This window comes from Muntiacus reevesi, chromosome 3 (genome assembly GCF_963930625.1).
Source record: "Muntiacus reevesi chromosome 3, mMunRee1.1, whole genome shotgun sequence".
Lineage (NCBI taxonomy): Eukaryota > Metazoa > Chordata > Mammalia > Artiodactyla > Cervidae > Muntiacus > Muntiacus reevesi.
The window spans coordinates 88,857,824-88,875,709 of record NC_089251.1 but is presented as its reverse complement, the minus strand read 5'-3'; the positions used below and the strand labels follow the sequence as shown (position 1 = coordinate 88,875,709).

At 56.3% G+C, this 17,886-nt stretch overlaps 1 protein-coding gene across 23 annotated transcripts in view; it reads right to left on the bottom strand.

Moving 5' to 3' along the window:
* Positions 1-17,886, bottom strand: part of DYSF (dysferlin) — a 218,481-nt gene that overhangs the window by 79,040 nt on the left and 121,555 nt on the right. For all 23 annotated transcript variants that reach the window (XM_065929506.1, XM_065929513.1, XM_065929517.1 and 20 more), the window contains 3 exons: positions 10,785-10,878; positions 10,241-10,318; positions 1,734-1,915 (listed from right to left, as the gene is read on the bottom strand). In XM_065929506.1, the coding sequence (XP_065785578.1) occupies positions 1,734-1,915; positions 10,241-10,318; positions 10,785-10,878 (354 nt within the window). The remainder of the gene's footprint in view (positions 1-1,733; positions 1,916-10,240; positions 10,319-10,784; positions 10,879-17,886) is intronic.

Here is a 17,886-nt window from a genome sequence, read left to right as displayed (position 1 = left end):
TGCTGGGGACATCGTCCAGAGCCATCTGGAGTGGTCACCAGCTAGATGCCCCCCTCCATGAGTGACAAGCCAGCACAGACCCTCAGAGTGGGCACCAGTCACAGTGGTGGGAAGGGTGTCGGAGGCTCCTCTGGGCCCAGTGCTGGCCGTTAGTCACTGGGTCATGGAGAGGTTGGGGGAGGGGCATCCTTGCAGAGCCTGGGCAGCCAGGACCACAGGAGCTCAGGGCAATGGATATTTGCCAACACGTACAGCTTCATCTGACTATGTTAACAATAAGCAGGACCCCAGGGCCCACCCACCCAAAAGAGGCCATGGTGCTCTACCACTGGGGTCCCTCTCAGGCTTTGGCCTGAAGGGGAGAGAGTGACATTTGCATGACATTGGTGAAAGTGGAGGTAAGGTGCTATGGGGAGAGAGAAACCAAGTCCTGTGACCTCCCGCCCGCCCCATGCCAGCACTTGCACCTACTTCTGTGATATCCCCTGGCCCAGAACCCTCTAGTCCTGCCGCCTCCCGCTCATTCCTGCCCCCAAGGTTCCAGGCCCTGAGCTCTCCCTCAAAAGACCCTTCCTCCAGCCGCTCAGCCCCCATGGAGCCAGCTTTTCCTTCCAAGGGCAGAGCCAGCAGGCCGGCCTCCCCAGTCCGGGCCCGCGTTGCCCACTGTCACCTGGTGGGGGCGCCCTCACTGGCATCACCTTCAGCCACCCTCTTGGTCATCACACCATCCTACCCAGTCATGGCAACTCTTTCTGAAAACATCTTTGAAACTCGGTCCCCTTCCCTTCCATCCACTGCTACCCACAACCCGGGCAGGGCCTCTTGGCCACATACACCTTGGCCAACCTCGTCTCTCTCTCCCAATAGCATCCCACCCCTCCTTTATAAAGTGTTTCCCTGACCCTGCTACGCCTCCGATCCCCTGACCTCCACTCCTTGCTCTTCCTTCCCCGCCCTGGCCCTCACTCGTTCTGCGCTAATACCCCCTGCCTCATCCCAACACCTCAATCTCACATTCCCCAGAGCCTGTCACACTCTAGCCCACCACTGAACTTTTCCTGTCCAATACAGCATCCAGTAGTTAAATTTACATTTAGTGGATTAAACTAAAAAGCAAGGAAATTCCGTCTTCTCTGTTGGACTAGGCACATCTCAACTGCTCAGCAGCACACGCCGCAAGTGGCCCTCATTTGGGCAGCACGACCGCAGAGGCTTCCCGCCAGCACAGCAGGTTCTGGGGAACAGCACCACCCCTGCCCCGCGCCCAGAGCGGACCCAGCCGGTGTCATGAGCCGAATCCCTGGAGGAGTCCCTGCCCTGTGCTCCCTGGCTCTCACCTGGACCGGGAACCCCACGTGAGGGGCCACTCAGCCCAGTGCAGTGTGCGGAGTCAACGCAGCTCTACAACGAGGAGGGGGAACCCACCTGGGATCTTATAAGCAAGCTAGAGACAGAGAAAACCCAGGCTCCCAACCCCCAGCGAAGCACCCTGGCCAGATCTGTCCCCTTTCTCTCTCATGGGCCCAGCACACTTGCCAACAATTCACGTGTAATTACTCTAAAATTTTCACCACTCTGCAGCCTATGGGGTCGGGGAGAGGCCACCAGCCCCAGCCTCGGGAAGCGCCCATCTGGCAGGGCACCCATCCCACACAGCAGCAACTCCCCCCTGGGCGCTGGGCCCTGGAGAGGGCGGCCAGTGAGGGCTGGGGGAGGAAGGCGGGCAGACTCACGTAGGTGTCATGGTCATACAGCTCCACCACGATGCTGGGCGGCTGCTCAGCGATGCTGCTCGGCTCGCCAAAGATCTCGATCTCGTAGAAGATGAGCGTCTGGTCCCAGGTGGGGTTCAGGGTGTTCTTCGCCACCACCGTCTTCTGGCTCTGGTGCAGGAAGGAGACGACTGCATAGGGATCTGTGTGGGCCGGGTGCAGGGAAGGGAGACAGGACACAGCAGAGACCGTGAGAATCACCCGCTCAGGAGTCATGAGGCCACAAAGCTGAAGCAGGGCTGTGGCTGCCGCTCTGGAGCAGCAATGTCCAGGCTGGAGACCTGTCCCAGGGGGCTCTCCCCCAACCCCTGCTGGTGACGACCGCAGGGAGATGGGGCCAAGGTCCAGGAGAGCAGGCCCAGGGATCCAGAGAGTTTCCCCTCTGGGCTCCTTTCTGAACTGGTTGCTGGGGGCAAAAGTCTAGTTGAAGGAGGTGAGAACCTGGATGGTGCATTCATTTATTCATTCATTCATTCATCCAGGGCTTCCCAGGTGGCGCTAGTGGTAAAGAATCGTCTGCTAATGCAGGAGACATACAAGATGCAGGCTCGATCCCTGAGTTAGGAAGATCCCCTGAAGGAGGGCATGGCAACCCACTTCAGTATTCCTGCCTAGAAAATCCCATGAACAGAGGAGCCCGGCAGGCTACAGTTCATAGAGTCACAAAGAGTGGGACACAACCGAAGCAACTTAGTACACACACACACACACACACACACACATACATCTTCAAGATGATTTGGAATTATTGACATTCATCCTGCAAGCATTTACTGAGAGCCATCTGCAGGCCAAGCTATGGGCTAGGTGATAAAGACTGAGAACACATTTGGAGCAATACAAAAATCTATACCAAAAAAAACATAAAATTGTAATTTTGATCAGTAGAGTGCTGTGTAAGAGAGGAATCTAGCTTTCTCGAGAGGCAGAGTAGAGTGGAGAGGGAGGTTCCATTAGACTGGCATGCCTAGGTCTGTATTTCGGCAAGCTCAGGCTGGCTGTCACTGGAGAACAGATCTGAGGGGGCAGAAGTGGGTGCAGGGAGACCAGTTATGAAACTACTGCCAGGGTTCAGGCAGAGAGGGTGGTAGCATAGATGGGTGGGGGAGTTAAAGAGAAACAAAGGGATTTGAGGGCTGTTGAGAGCTGGGGGGCAGTGAGGAGAACCTCAAGATCCCAGCAGCTCCCTGCCACCCCCAAACTCCTTTCTAACCTGCCAGCCCCAGTCATGCTGGCCTGGGACCCACCAGGATCATCCCTCTGTCTGGTCCCAAGGCGTCACTAAAGAAGTTTCTAGGGCAGTAGTTCTCCAATGTGAGGATGCAGAGATATCACCTGGAAGGCCGGCCCCACCCTCAGAGACTCCTTCATCAGGTCTGGGGTGGGGCCTGAGAACTGACATTCCTCACAAGTTCCCGGGTGGTGCCGAGGCTGCCTTTCAGGGCTACACTTGGGAACCAAGGCAGAAGGGCCCATGGGACTGAGTGCATGTAATCTGGGACAGGAGCGAAAGGCTGGGAGGAGGGGCTCTCCCATCTTCTCTCACTAGGGGGCAAGGTCCAGAGGCTGCCATTCTGTAAGACTCAATGTGCCAGATGCTGAGGCCACATGGACACAGAAGTCTGAGGATGCAGGAGGCTGGATGCTCAATGCCTGGCAGGGCTGAACCCAAAGGCCCTGTCACACACCCTCTACACTTGGCACCTTCTCCATCCTGCAGCACCTTGCACCCCACAAGACGGCCCCTGTGTGACCTCAGGCGGCCTCAACACCAGACATCTAGTGCACAGATGTCCAGCTGGTTCTGGGGCTGAGATGGGGAGACAGCTTTTCCCCACAGTTGGCCGGGGCCGGGGTGGGGGGCAAGTCAGGATCCCTGTCCATAAGGAGACCAGGCGGCATGCCACAGCCAGTACACAGGAGGCGGCAGACGGTGACCATCAAGGAGGTGGAGAAGTTGGAGTGAGCAATAGGAGGACTCCCATCAAGGGACAGGTACAGGATTGCGGCTATTGCCCAAGGGGCTAGTCTTAAGGGTGGGGGGAGCGGGCGGATCTGAGTTAGGAGGCAGAAGCTACGGGCACTCACTGGCCAAACAAGGCTGGGTTTGGCTAATGGGAGGCAGCCACCTGGCTAAGACCAGTTCGCAGCCTTTAGGCACAAAAGCACAGTGGGGTCAATCCTGGAGGGCTTCCTGTAGGAAATCGGTTTTGAAGCTGACTCTGGTGGTAGAAGGGGGCATCAGAAGGACCTTGGCAGAAGAGGGGCCAGGAGAGACGTGTCCACCTCTCACCACCTCCACCTGGTGGAGGCTTCCCTGGCACGGGGCTCCCTTCCCATGCACCAGCCTGGCAAGGCTGCCCAAGCCGTTCCCTTCCTGCCCCTGGCAGGGCCCAGCGGCGTCTGTGCGTTTAATGAAACCGTCTGGCTGTGATACCATCAGCTCCAAGCTCGGCAGAGAACCTCTCCCCGGTTCCAGTAAGGGAAAGAGGGCGCGTTCCGATAAATAAAACCATATTAGAGAGCCAGCGAAAAAGCCCCTTTTGTTCCCGCCCCCTGTGCTTCCCAATGCTTTATTTTTATAAGCACGGGGGCCCCAGACCGACCGCGTTTACACAGAGATCACAATTGCACATTGTGGCGGCCCTGCACGCTGTATTGGTGTTGGCAGCACCCCCCACGCTGGCCCCCGAGCAGGCGACTCCTTCCAGCAGCCCCATCAGCGCAGGCAATGAGCTCAGCACGGGGGAAGGGAGGGGGCGGCTTTCAAACAAAAATCACCCAGACCCACACACGCGCCCCGCCCGCCCAGGGGAGGAAAAAACACACAACAAAGGCATTGTAAGGAGCAGGCCTGGAGGCCTGGGGCCTCAGACACTGGGCTACTGTGTGCCGGGGCCTGGCCTCTCCCCACACAAGGCCCAGCCCCTCAACAATGGGGGGGATGGAGGGCCTGGGGTGTTGCTGAAGCAAGGTGGTCAGATGAAGGGAAGCCAGACAGACGCACAGACACAAGCCTCTTCCAGGAAAGCCAGGAGGAGGGAGAGGCAGGTCTCAAGAAGAGGGGGAGGGAAGGGGAGAGGCCGACTCTTCCCAGGGCCACGCCGGTAGGTGAAGGCTGGCATCAGCCTCCAGCCTCACCTGCCAGGCCACACGGAGATGCCCCTGAGGCGGAAGCTGGATAGGAGCTCTGGAGGACCACAGGCTGTCTGGGGAGCTCCAGCCAAGAACACACAAGGGTTCTACAGGACTTCAACACCGTGGGAGGCCCCAGACAGATGACCGCTGGACCTGCAGCCCTGTGACCAATCTCTGAGGCATTCCCGGAGCTCCAAGGAGGACCATACACTCCCTCCAACAGCTCAGACCACCAGGGTGAGGGACAGGACAGGCGGCGTTGCACCCCTTGTTAGAAGAGGGGGCTGCGCCTCAGAAAGCCTAAGTCTTCAGTGCCTGTTCACACGTGCCTGGGACCAGACTCCCTGGCTCCTAGTCAGTGCTCCTTCTTCCTGTCACCATCAGGGTAAAAGGCCCCTTAAGATGGGTGGAGTAGATTGCTAGTAAGCAAGGCAATGCAAAGAAAAGCTACAATACAGCAGTATTTTTCATATAAAATTAAGAAAAATTTGTTTAGATTTATAAAACCCAGTGCTAGTGAATAGCTGATGAAATAGGTATTCTCCTTTATTGCTGGAAGCAATTCAACAACCCTTTAGGAAAGCAATTGGGCTGTATGCCCTGAACAACATAAAACTGTTTACACCCTGTTTCCCATATTCCTGGGAATCATCCAAATTAACCAAAAAGCTATATGAACCAAGATGTTCACTCCAGCATTATTTGCGATCCATCACTCATTCAATATACAGTTACTGACTGACCAGTATGTGGTAGGTAAGCACAGTGTTTTGAATTTGAAGGCACATGAGACATGGTCCAGACTCTTAAGATCATGACTGCTGCTTAGAATTGGTAACTAAACATCAATTATAACACTAGTGATGTGCAGCTGCCTAGCAAAGTGTTCAGGGCACTAGGGGTTGGGGTAGGCTGTGGAACCTGGTGGCCTCAAGTCAGTACTTCCAAAGGAGGCCTCCCCAAGTGTCAAGAATAAGGAGGTAACCAAGACAGACCAAGGAGAAGGGGGTGTCCAGGCACCCAGGACAGCATGGGCAAAGGCACCAAAGAGCACTGGGGGGACAGCAAGCCTGTCTGCAGCGAGGAAGGGAGCACCCCGGGCCTTGGGAATAGAGGACGAGGGAGAAGGCAGGTGGGCAGACCACAAACGGTGCCGGATTCACACCGAGCTAGTTGGATTAAATCCTGTCGATCACTGTTTCCCAAAATACGTTCTAAGGAAGGTGAGCTCTCGGGGGAACGAAGGAACGCGTAAACAAGTTCAGCAGGCTCCCTTCCTGCAGCCACCCCAGAGCCTTCCGTGCCACTGTGCATTGTAAATTGCTAAGTGTGCAGTGTTTCCCAGTCTCTCTCACTCAGGAACCCTTTTTAAGTGGAGCGTTTCACAAGCCTCCAGTGCACCTTGGAAAATAGCTTCTTAAGCTCATCGGGAGAATTCCCCGCGCCAGAGCCAAACTTAACAGAAAGCTGTGCTTCAGAAGAGGGGGTGGGCTGTGACTGGAGTCCAGACAGAGGCGGCCCACAGCAAGGACTCCCCAGCCCCACTCAGGACAGAGTCGGACCTGGGGGCCCACAGAGGTGACCTCAGCCAGGGGGCAGCTGCAGTTCAGCAGATCTCACTGTGGCCTGGCCTGGCATCAGCGCCCCTCAGGACCACCAACCAGCATGCAGCTCTGACCGCCCAGGAACCATGAGACCAGCAAAGAGGGCCCTGGACTCTCTACTTTCTCGGCAGACAGCCCCCCCATAAATTAATAACTTGGCATTTGATCCACAAGCCTCTCGTTTTCTTCATTAACCAAGCCCAGTCCCTGAGCCCACTGACCCATGACCCTTGCAAGGAGGAATTTCCAGGGCCTCAAACTAAGGGCGGTGCCCTGGACTGTGAGCTGCCCAGGGGTCCTCATCGTGGTGGCCACTCTGAAAGCAGAGCTTGTGGCTCCCTCAAACCACACGAGCGGTTCCGGGCTGGGGGAGAAAGCATAGAAGAACCCCCTGGAGTATAGCTGGGCAAAGGAGTGGACGTCCTCCCAAGCCTCTTTGAGAAATATCCGTCCACAGTGATGAGCAGCTCTGTGCACTGGTGAGGGCCACACTGCTGCCCATGACGCATGGCTTTGAGTACGTGTGGTTTCTAAGTCTGGAGCCTATCTTTTCCATTCTAAGTAGATCCAGTTCATAGTCCAGATGCTCGCCCAGCAGTGGCAACCCTATCCCAATGTTAAGTCATTTGAAGTGAGCATCAGTTCACATTTTTTATCCCTAATCACTACCTTGGCACACACACTTATAACCACACAAACACAGGCCACACACATCCTTCCAGGGGTCCAGAGGATTGGTGCTGGCCCTCCAGGCAAACCCCACTGAGGCAAAATCCTCAGGCTCCCTGCACGGCAATATCGCCACAAGCCTCCCTCCCCACCTGAGCTCAGTGTCACTCAACAAGTGTTTCCTGGGCAATTCCTGTATGTCCCCCACACCTTCGGCCAAGGAGAGGGGAACAAACACAGCAGCAACTTTGGGGCAGTCCCAAGGCCACCCCACAAGGGACAAGCAGAGGTCACAGCCCAGGGCCACGGGAGCCCCCACTGGGAGAAAAGCCACAGGGCTTCCCAAGGAGGGCCCTCATGGCCGCAGACACCAGCAGACCAGCTGGCAGATGGGACCAGTGACAGACTCTGTGCCGCACTGGACCCTCCCCTGGCCCCAGACATGCCTGATACACACAGGAGTTTCCTCTGAGAAATGCCAGCCGGTGGCCATGCATAGCCTCCAGCCGCCAGCCACCCCAGGGTCAGTTCCAGGGGAGAAACTGCTTTGGTTTAGGGTTTGGGAGTGAAAATAAACACTCTGGGTTTTATAGATTCACCCGTGTTGGCTGCTGTTTTCCTTTCCAGCAGCTGCTCAATCAGGCCTTTCATTCAGAAGCCAGTGGCCTCCGAGGAAGCCCTGGGCAGTGCCCTCAAAGCTCAAGGGATGTTTATTTGGGGGCGGGGGTGGAGCTAGGATGGAAAGTGTGACGTCTCCTGCGGGCGGGACCAGGCTGACCCTGCCTGCGGTCCCCAGAGGTGCGGGTCCCCCAGGGGAGCTCCCCTCCTACAGGTCTGCCACAGTATGGCCCACGGAGAAGGGGTCCTCCACCTGCACCCCTCTTCACTCCTCCCCCACATGCACCCCCACCTCTCACACTCTCCCCTGAAGGAAGAGGAAGCAAGACTGGGAATTAGGCCACTTCTCTTCCTTGGGGTAGGTGCTGAGTGTCAGAAAGCATCCTGGCCACAGTTCCCGGGAAACTGCAGTGGCAGAGATCGGCCTCTCACCTGCCAACGCCCCTGCACTGCGCTTGCACACTCTCTCGGCACCCCGAACCCAAAGCACAGAAAAGAAATTGCTCCACCCACCCCACGTCTGGCTGCACGGAGCTAGAGGAAAGGTCACTGAGAGGAGAGGAAGGTGAGGAGGTACAGCTGCTGGGGAGGAACCAGGGTAGCTCCCCAGGTCAGGGAGGAGCGGGGCCTGGAAAGGGGGATGGATGGGTGGTGTGACCTGAGTGCCACTCTATGAACAGAAGGTCACTCCCCCAGAGGAACTCAGTTCTACCCAACTAAGCACCAAGCGTTTGGAAGGGGGTACATCACTTGTCAGCTACTTCAGCTCAAGCAATTTAGTTAACCTAGCTGAGTCGCAGTTTCTTTGTGAGTAAAATGGGGATGTTAAATGCCTACTTCGTAGAAGAGTTGTAAGGGTCATATGAAATAACATCAGTAAAGTGCCTGGGCTCATGGTAAGTACTGTGTTATCTCTTTAGCTGTTAAGTGCTACAGGTTCAAAATAAGTCAAGGTCTCTTCCTTGAGGAGCTCAGAGTCACGGTGGGAAGAATATGACAGAATATCAAAGCAACTGATCTATGCAGCGGGTAAGGGCTCTGAGAGAGGTGCTGGCAAGATCCTGACCAAATACTGAGGAAGTAACAGCCAGCTCGGCTTGGGGAAGAGTCAGAGGGCGTCTGGGCTGGGTCCTGAAAGATAAGTAGGAGTTCACTGGATTAAGAATAGGGACGGACTGCATTCCAGGCACTGAGTATGATGGCCAGAAACGTGGAAGAACTAGACGTGACAAAAGTCGGTGCAGCCAGAGCTTAGTGGAGAGAGAGCGAGGAAAAGATGAAACTGGTGAGGTCCACAGGGACCAGATCACAACGGAGCTGTCCACCAGGCTAAAGAGCTCTGGAGTTACGTGTTGTGAAAGTGAAAATGTTAACCACTCCGTCCTGTCTGACTCTTTGCAACCCTATGGACTGTAGCCTGCCAGGCTCCTCTGTCCACGGAATTCTCCAGGCACATTTTTGCCTGGAGTGGGTTGCCATGCCCTCCTTCAGAGGATCTTTCTAACTTGGGGATCACACCCAGGTCTCCCACATTGCAGGTAGATTCTTTACCATCTGAGCCACCAGGGGAAGAAGCCCATTTATGTGTTAGTATCTGTATGTTAGTAGTATCTGTATGTTAGTTAGTATGTGTTTGAAACCAGAGTGGTGACATGACCAGAGCTGTCTGGGGTGGTGTGGAAGGTCACAGGGAGGCCAGGAAACGACCAAAGGGCTCCGATAAAAGGGGCATGGCCAGTGCAAGACAGCAGCCACCTCGCTGAACAGGAGGGAACAGTCTCTGAGAGAGACTCGGGAGCCAGAATCAACAGACTGGGCACCTGCGTGTTTCCAGCCTGATGGGTAGTACAGGCACATGGACGCGATGCCAGGACCGAGGTAGGAAGTAAAGGGGGGCCTGGATCTGGGGGAAGGGGGCCCAAGCAGTTCGTTTTGGACAAGACGAACTGCAGTGACACTGAGTCTTCCAGGGGAGACACCGAAACTATGGCTGGGTGTAAGGGGCTTCTAGAAACTGAAGACCTGGAAGTTTCCCTGACACGAGCAGTTCCTGGGTTTGGTAGGGGGACCCCAGTGTCCAAAGAAGGGAACACACACGGAACTCCCTGGGGGCATCAGGCTCAGGGGGCAGTGAAGTGGTTGAGCAGGAACAGGTGAAGCAGGAAGCTGCAGGAGACCAGGAAAGAGGGGTGTCCCAGGGCCAAGGCCAGAGGGGCTTTCAGGGGGCGATGATCAGTAAAGCCAAACCCCACAGAGGGGTCAAGGAGGCGCCTGCAACCAGGAGACACAGTGAACTGACAGCGGCCCCCACCTCCACAAACACAGCAGACCACCACCCTCACAGCGCCGCCACTCTCGATATAGGGAAGCCCAGGCCACGTTCCCTGTGGGCCGAAGGCCCTACGACTGTTCCCAGCTCTCCCCACTGCCCCCACCTACCGGAAAAAGAGTCCTTGTCCATTGCAGGCAGATCCCGGGCCTGGTACATGTAGCAGCGTAGATGGTAGCGGTTCCCGTCTGCACCAGAGAAGAAATAGATGCCAAGTGAGGGGCTGGGGGTGACAGGATCTGGGGCTGGAGGATGAAGCGTGTCTCTAGGAAAGCAGTGGACAGAGGGGCTGGACAATAGAGACCACCCGTGCCACACTCTCAGGATCAGGAGAGCAGACCACAGACCAAAGGCGGAGCCACAAAGCAATGTGTCCTGGGCCCTGGTGAGAACTGGGGAGGGGGCAGGGAGGGGGGAAGGGGTCAAATGAACCGCAGGGACAGTCAGAAGGCAGTGCCTTGAATGCTGGACTTCAGGCTCGGCGTTGACACATGCACCACACATGGACCCACACACAACACTGACCCACAAACAAAGCATACAGACTCAGTTCTCCACAGCCCCCCACACACCTGATCCCGTAACCCACACGGCCAGGCACGTAAGGGTGACCCACCCGTGTTGCCCCTGTGGGTACCTCCACACATCACTTACAGTCAAAGATGCAGGAGATTGTGGGTCTATTCACACCAAAGCTCAAGGTGGAGACGGACACGGAATCTTCACTCCTGTCATCCACCACGCCACCCTGGAGACACAGAGCTGGTCACAGCAGATTCTGACCCCGAAGGCTGGGGGTGGCGGGGAGCCTGGCTCAGATCGTCAGGGCTCCGCGCTCCTTTAGACAAGGCTCCTCACTGCCTGAAGCTCTAATTTCACCCCAGACCCCAATGTCGAGTCCACAGGGAAAAACCTCTCCCTTTCTAGCGGAGACCAGACAAGACAGAAGGGGGTTTTGAGTTGTTCCAGCCCAAGAGGCTAGCGTTTGCTAGAAGGAAGGACTCAAGGGCCTCTCCGGGGAGGGGGTGGGTGTGGGGTGGAATCCACTGGGGATCTGCCCAGGGCAAGGGGTCATGGGGAGCCCAAGTTTGGAGGGCCTCAAACAGCATCTCTGTCCCCCCGACTGGACACAGGGCTGGTGTGGGGACACACAGGACTCAGCTGGGTGCCCAGCTCTGGAGAGAAGCTGCACTGTGTCCTCTCCCATCTCTTACCAGCTCCCACTGTGCTGAGGGTCAGAGGCGCCTGAGCCTGGGGACAAAGGCATGGTGGGGTGGGGGGCGCTGTTTACATTCAGGCTCAGAAGCTCTGCATCAAGCTAGATGCTCAGTCCCCTGTCCTCGTTGGCACTGGGCTCTGACCACTGGGCCTTCCCTGGACCACACGGCACAGTGCCCTGCATCCCTCCACCACTGCCTCTGCCACATGGCAGCCCCTCAGCAAGGATGAGCCCCAGCAGGAGTCAAGGCTCCCGCAAAAACAGGAAATGTGCCACTCACACGGCAGCCCACCCTTCCAGACCTGGCCTTCTAGGACATCAGTTCCACCAGCCTCTCGAGGCAGGAGCCCAGCAGAAGGGCCAGGGAGAGCTGGACAGCCTTCCTCTGCCACCCACTCCCTCTGCACAGCCCTTCCCCTCTCCCCACACTGTCACCTGCCCCAGTCCCTCTTCCCAACACCCAAGCACGCCCACCCTTGAAAGAAAACCCAGCCTCCCTGCCCATGGCCTTTTCACCCCATCCAGGCCCACCCAGAGTAGCCACTCCCCAAGGCCTTTCCGCTGGGCCACACTGCCCTCTACCCGGCAGCAACCAGCTCCCAGGAGTCTCCACCGCTCTCCAGGCCCTGCAGCTACACCCCCACCCCCCACCCGCACCTCCAAATACAAGAGGCGTGGACATTGACGAGCTCCTCCTCTCCAAACCATGTCCACCCTCAGGGCCTAGCCCCAGGCCCCTGGTCCAAGACGCCTCCCTGGATACCTGTCCCCTTCAATCATGTCCTACTCTTTGTGACCCCATGGACTGTAGCCCACCAGGCTCCTCTGTCCATGGAATTCTCCAGGCAAGAATACTGGAGTGGGTTGCCATTTCCTTCTCCAGGGGATCTTCCTGACTTGACCCAGGGATCAAACCTGGGTCTTCTACACTGCAGCCAGATTCTTTACCATCTAAGCCACCAGGGAAGCCCTAAGTATCTGCAAGTGTGGGCGAGTTCTACAGTATCTGTCTCACAGGGCTGCCTGATTGTTAAGAAGATAAATTATATGCTGTGTTGGCACACAACTTGGCACATAATAAATCAATAAATATTTGCTATTAATGATCTTATGAGAGAAATAAAGCATGGGGTGGGGTGAGGGGAGAGGTCATAAACTATGAAGTCAGTAATTGTGCTCAGGGGTGGTATTCATATATCCTGTATTTGTTCAAAATTACTCCAGGAGCTGGAAAAGTGGACATTTCAGCACAAAGCCACAATCCTGGGCAGAAATCAAAATCAGTAAGTCAAGCAGTCAGTCTCTCTCTACACACACAGACACACACACACATGTGCACGCGTGCACACACACACACACACGCACATGCACACACAGACGCACACACAGACACACACACAGACACACACACATGCACACACACACATGCACGCACACACATGCACACACACACAGGACAGCAGAGAAGGGTGTCACACAGCAGACAGATGAGAACCCAAAAGCCACCACACTTAGAATCCTCGCTCTCGGCAGGTGTGAACCCGGCCTTGCAGCACCGGCCCCGCCACCACCCTTGCCAAGTCCAACAGCTAACAGGTCTGGTCGCAGGGTCCAGAAGGCCACAGGCGGGGCCAGACTCGGGGCCCATCAGCTGCAGGGACACCAAGGAGAGCAGGTCAGGAAGCTAGAAACGGGGTATGGCCAGTGCCCAGGGCCACAAGGCTCAGCGCCCCCAGCAGCTCATACACCTTGGGGTGGGCAGGGGGGAGTTTGCAGGGACTCTGGAGCCCCTCATCTCAGCCAGCCACACACACACAGGCACTCCACTCACAAGCAGGGCGCTGAGCTGAGTGTCAGGAGGGAAGCCACCTCTGGTGGCCACAGGCCCCATGATTCCTCTCCCCCCCCGCCCGGGGATCTGCAAGGGCCGTCCATGCCCCACTGAATGGCCTGTGCCTGGGGCTCTGGCAGCACTTTCTGGGTCTCCGTCCTAAGGCACGGCCGCCTGCCTGTGATGAAAAAAGCGTCCTCCTCCCTGGGGTTTCCACGAAGGCTGGGGCCAGGTGCCTCAGAAGCTGCTCAGTCCTGGCCCACGGCAGGCCCAGCACCAACAGTGACACCCTTCAGAAGGAGAACTGCACTCCTCCAGGAATGGCCCTCACACTGCCGAGGCTCCTCCACCTGCCCAGCCTCCAGAAGGGGCCCGCAGCCGTCCACCCTGGTCCACAGGGCCTCTGTCCACCCCCACCCCCATCTGCGGCCCAAGGGTGGGAAGAAGCTGGGAGAACCAGGGCGACAGACTCACCTAGAGCCAGGCTGAGAGGACCCCACTAAGCCCAGCGCCCGCTGAAGAGCTCCAGTCCTGAAGTCAGCCTGGTTTCCACACTGGGCAGAATTCTACCCACATAGCAGCCAGTGTCTTTACATCCTCTGGCCCAACGACTCTCTCAGGAGCACCTGGGCTCTTCACGTGTCCCCTTCAGACCCTGGGAGCAGAGTGGGGGCCAGCCCTCCTCCCAGCCCAGCTGCAGCCTCTGCATTGAGTCTGCAGCGGTCAGGACACACTCCCAAAGGCCCAGAGCCCTGCTGCGTCCACACTCAAACCAACCCCAGGGTGCCTCTTGCACAGTGTTCCCTCTGCCCTACTCTTTCCCTGCCTTTTTCCTCAGATGTCCAGTCTCACCTTCAAGGTCACCTTGCTGGGAGCTGGGCACCTCCCAGGTGCTCCCACAGAACCCCACATTTTCTCCTTACTACATATCCCACCTTGCACTGTAAATCTCTATTTCTTTCTCTGCCCCTTCCACAGAGAGCTCTGGGCCGCTCCCACCACGCACCAGCATCCAGCAGAACCCTCACCCACAGCAGTGCTCAAGGAGAAACTGGAGGAAGAGTGAATGAATGAATGATTGAACACACACCTTTCTTGGGAGAGCTGATGATGAAGGCCAGCCCATCACCCAGGTCAGGGGCTCAACCCATGCATTAACACAAATAATCTAGCGCCACACTTATTCCACTTGGAAGAATACTTTCGGCTTTCACGTGTGGACGTGCACAGGTCACATTCAGGGAATTTCTCTCAAAGCAGACCATGAAGCCTCATGAAAAGCTGGTTTGGGAACTTCTGGGAAGCATCTCCCTCCTGCCTACCCTCCCCTCTGACATTCCGCTTGTGTTTATTAAACACGTACTTTGTGCCAGGTCTTTCCCACATTTAACTTGGAAAAGAGGTACTGCTGCTTGTGGGAGACATCAAATGTCACCTCCCCAGAGAGGCCATCCCTGTCCAAATGTCAAAAGCCACACTCACATCCACACCATCGCACACCCACCCACACACCCCAGTCCCACAAACCAGCCCTCTTCTTTCTTCTTCAACTTTCCTTTTCTCACAGCACTTACTATGCTGCATGCTTGCTATATGAACACTTTTGTTTCTTGTCTCTCCGGGCTGTAGAATGCAGGCTCCACAAGGGCACTGCTGTGTCCCCAGGGCCGGCTACAATGCCCGGCACAGAGAAGCCCTCGGCAAACATTTACTGATCAGGGAATAAAATCCAGGCACTCTATGAGTGCCTCTCCTATCTCATACTCACCCGTTTTCTGGAGAGAATTATTTGGGGCTAAAGAAAATTTCTGGGTAGAGACTGATTTGAGGGATGGATACCCTGAGATAGCGGTGGTGTCGGCAGAGAGGAGAAGCAAGGATCAGTGGAAGTTCAGCAGAGATGACCCAAGTTGCCACCCTCAGGATCTGTCCTCGCCTTGGAATCCTGCCAACACCTTACCACCTCACAACAGGGATTGTCTGTCCTCAACACAGGCAAACTCTGGCACACACAGGTAACCACCATGGGGCAGAAAAGCGACCTGCAGTTCCCTGACACTGCGGTGCACGTGCGTAGAGTAGGCCATCAGGGCAACTCATTCATTTTATAGACCCTGACGCTCCGACACAGAGAACGTCAGCCTGTCAGCCCCTGGGCATCGAGCTCCACGTCATGTACCGGGAAGTTGTGGGGAAGGTGCCTGGAGCTCACCATGTGGGTCGGAGGAGGCAGCTGGAGGCGCCACCGGAAAGTCCAGTTCCTAAAACTCTGATTCCGCACCGTGAAGTGGCCATCGTGGTAACACTCACCTCGATGGGCTACTGAGGCAAATGCAGGGGTTTCCAGTCTTGGCAGTACTGACATTTGGGGCTGCATAACTGTTACGGGAGCTGTCCTGCGTATTGGATGTTTAGCAGCATCCCTGGCAGCTACACATATGATGCCCACAGCTGCCCCCAGCCGTCCGCTGTAACCACCAAAAATATCTCCAGACACTGTCAAATGTCCCCTGGCGGTAGGTGTGGGATATAAATTGTCCTCAGCTGAGAGACACTGGTGGAAATAAAATGAAATGTACCACGGCCCTGGACAAGTACCTGGCACATAATCAGATTCAGTGGTGCCAGTTTAACTCCTTCATCTCACCAGTCTCATGCTAAGCAATACCTTCCCCCCTTTAATCCCTGTCCTCTGAGTTTAACTCTGGAATCCACCACCATCCCTCTGCCATAGGACCTTTGCACCGGCTATTCTCACCACCTGGAATGCCCTCCAGACAAGCTAACTAGAGTTCTTTCCTCAGCTCAGTCATCAGAGGCCCGGACACTTCCTTGACTACTGCCCTGCCTTTATCAGCAGCCCCTGCTCAGATTCTCCAGACATCTCTGCTGCATTCATCTGTCCATGTGTGTAAGTAAGGCATGCACATTTCTTCATCCCCCAGCACCCAACCCAGCATCTGGCACTTCGTAAGCATCCATCGAAGATTTGTCACATGAATCACCAGCATCCCCACCCTAAGGTATGTGCCCAGCGCTCAGGTCTATACTCCCAGGAAAAGGGAAGGAAACTGCGTCAGACAGCACCTCACACTCTCACGGCGCTCAGAGTCAGATGCCACCCGAGAATCAGCAGGATATAGGCTCACTTACCCCCCAGGAGGGGTCATTTGGAGGGCGGAATGGAACAGAGTGGGCCCTGGGGAGGGCCTGTTCAGGAAGGCTTGGAAGAGGAGGAGATAAAAGCAGGGTGCTGAACAGGGGGAACAGCAGCATGCTGAAGGCGTGACTCCCCACCCCCAAGATCAGGGGAGACTTGGCTACAGGCGCAAGGCCAGGGCAGGGCAAAGCTGGGAGAAGTAGGGCTGGCTTCCTTGAGCTCTCACTTGGATGGAACCCTGAGCACAGCCAGGCTGCAGGGGCGGCTGACGGTCTGGTTTCCACCCACCCACCTTCACCCCCACTCCACACTGACACTCTTCCCCAGGCCAGGCCCGGGGCATTGGGTTTCCCACAGTCACATTCCTGCCTCCATAGCTCATGCCGATGTGACTCCCAGGCTGGCGCTGGCAGCCACACGGTCTGTGGCCACGCACTCGGTCTCAGGGCTAGCTGTGGGAGGGAGCCTGCCGCTCACCCAGGGACTGGGCGGCCTCCAACTCGCGGCTGCCCCGCTGGCGGCCACGGCTCCCTGGAGGTGCCTGAGCTCAGGAGGGTGAGGAACTCTCCTTCCCAGGTATACTTGCCTCCTCCAGGCTAGCCCCCAAGCCAGTGGCCAAGCCCACCTCCTCTGCTGAAGACGGACGTCCCGGGACCCCGGCCACCACACTGGGAGGAGGTGGGGAGGTTCTCTGGAAATAAGCAGCCTACGAAGGGGACTCCTTGACCCACCTAAAGGGGATCCAAGACCAAGCACCAGACCGCTGGTGTTTCTGAAAGTCTTCCTGCACATGGGCCGTCATACACATGCCTCCTTCCTCTGACAACACTCACACCCCCACACAGGGCCCAGAGGTCTGGTTTAGGATCTATAAAGTGGAGGTAGGGAGGGGCAGAAGGGGCCGGAGTCAAGGTGGATGCAGCAAAAAGGCACAAGCTGAGCAGCAGGACTCCGCAGGGCTCAGTAAGTGGGGGACAGAACCACAGAAGCCATGCTCATGGCAGTCAGGAAACGGTGGCATCTCCGAGGTGGCTCCAGGGGCCCCCGGGGAGACCCGGCTCCAGCAGAGCCAAGCATATGGGCTTCAGGGGCCAGCTGCACCCCACCCCTACTTTATGGGAAGGACTCAGTTCCTTTGTGGGATGGATCCAAAGAGTTCAGGTAACAGAGCCAGCCAACAGGAAGGGTGCTGTGATGGGGAGCCACCATCTGTTTCTTTGAGTAGAATCAGGAAGCCCTCAAGAGCAGCAGGCACTGGAGGCGGCTGGCCTGACTCAGGAGAGATCATTAAATCTCCGGCCATTCGCAAGCCATTTGTTAAACACAGCCATTTGTAAAAATTAAATCATATGAATGTGTAACTTCAGAAATTATTTTTAAAAGAAAGGTAATAAATCCTCAAACTCATCACTTCCAAATTACCCCCACGACCTTTGTGAACCTGCTCCTGACATGCTTTCCCTCTAGCGTGTCTGTGAGGTGGAAACTCTGTATAAACGCTGTGTGATGGTATGCTGTGCCCGTCTCCGCCCATACCCACGTTCTG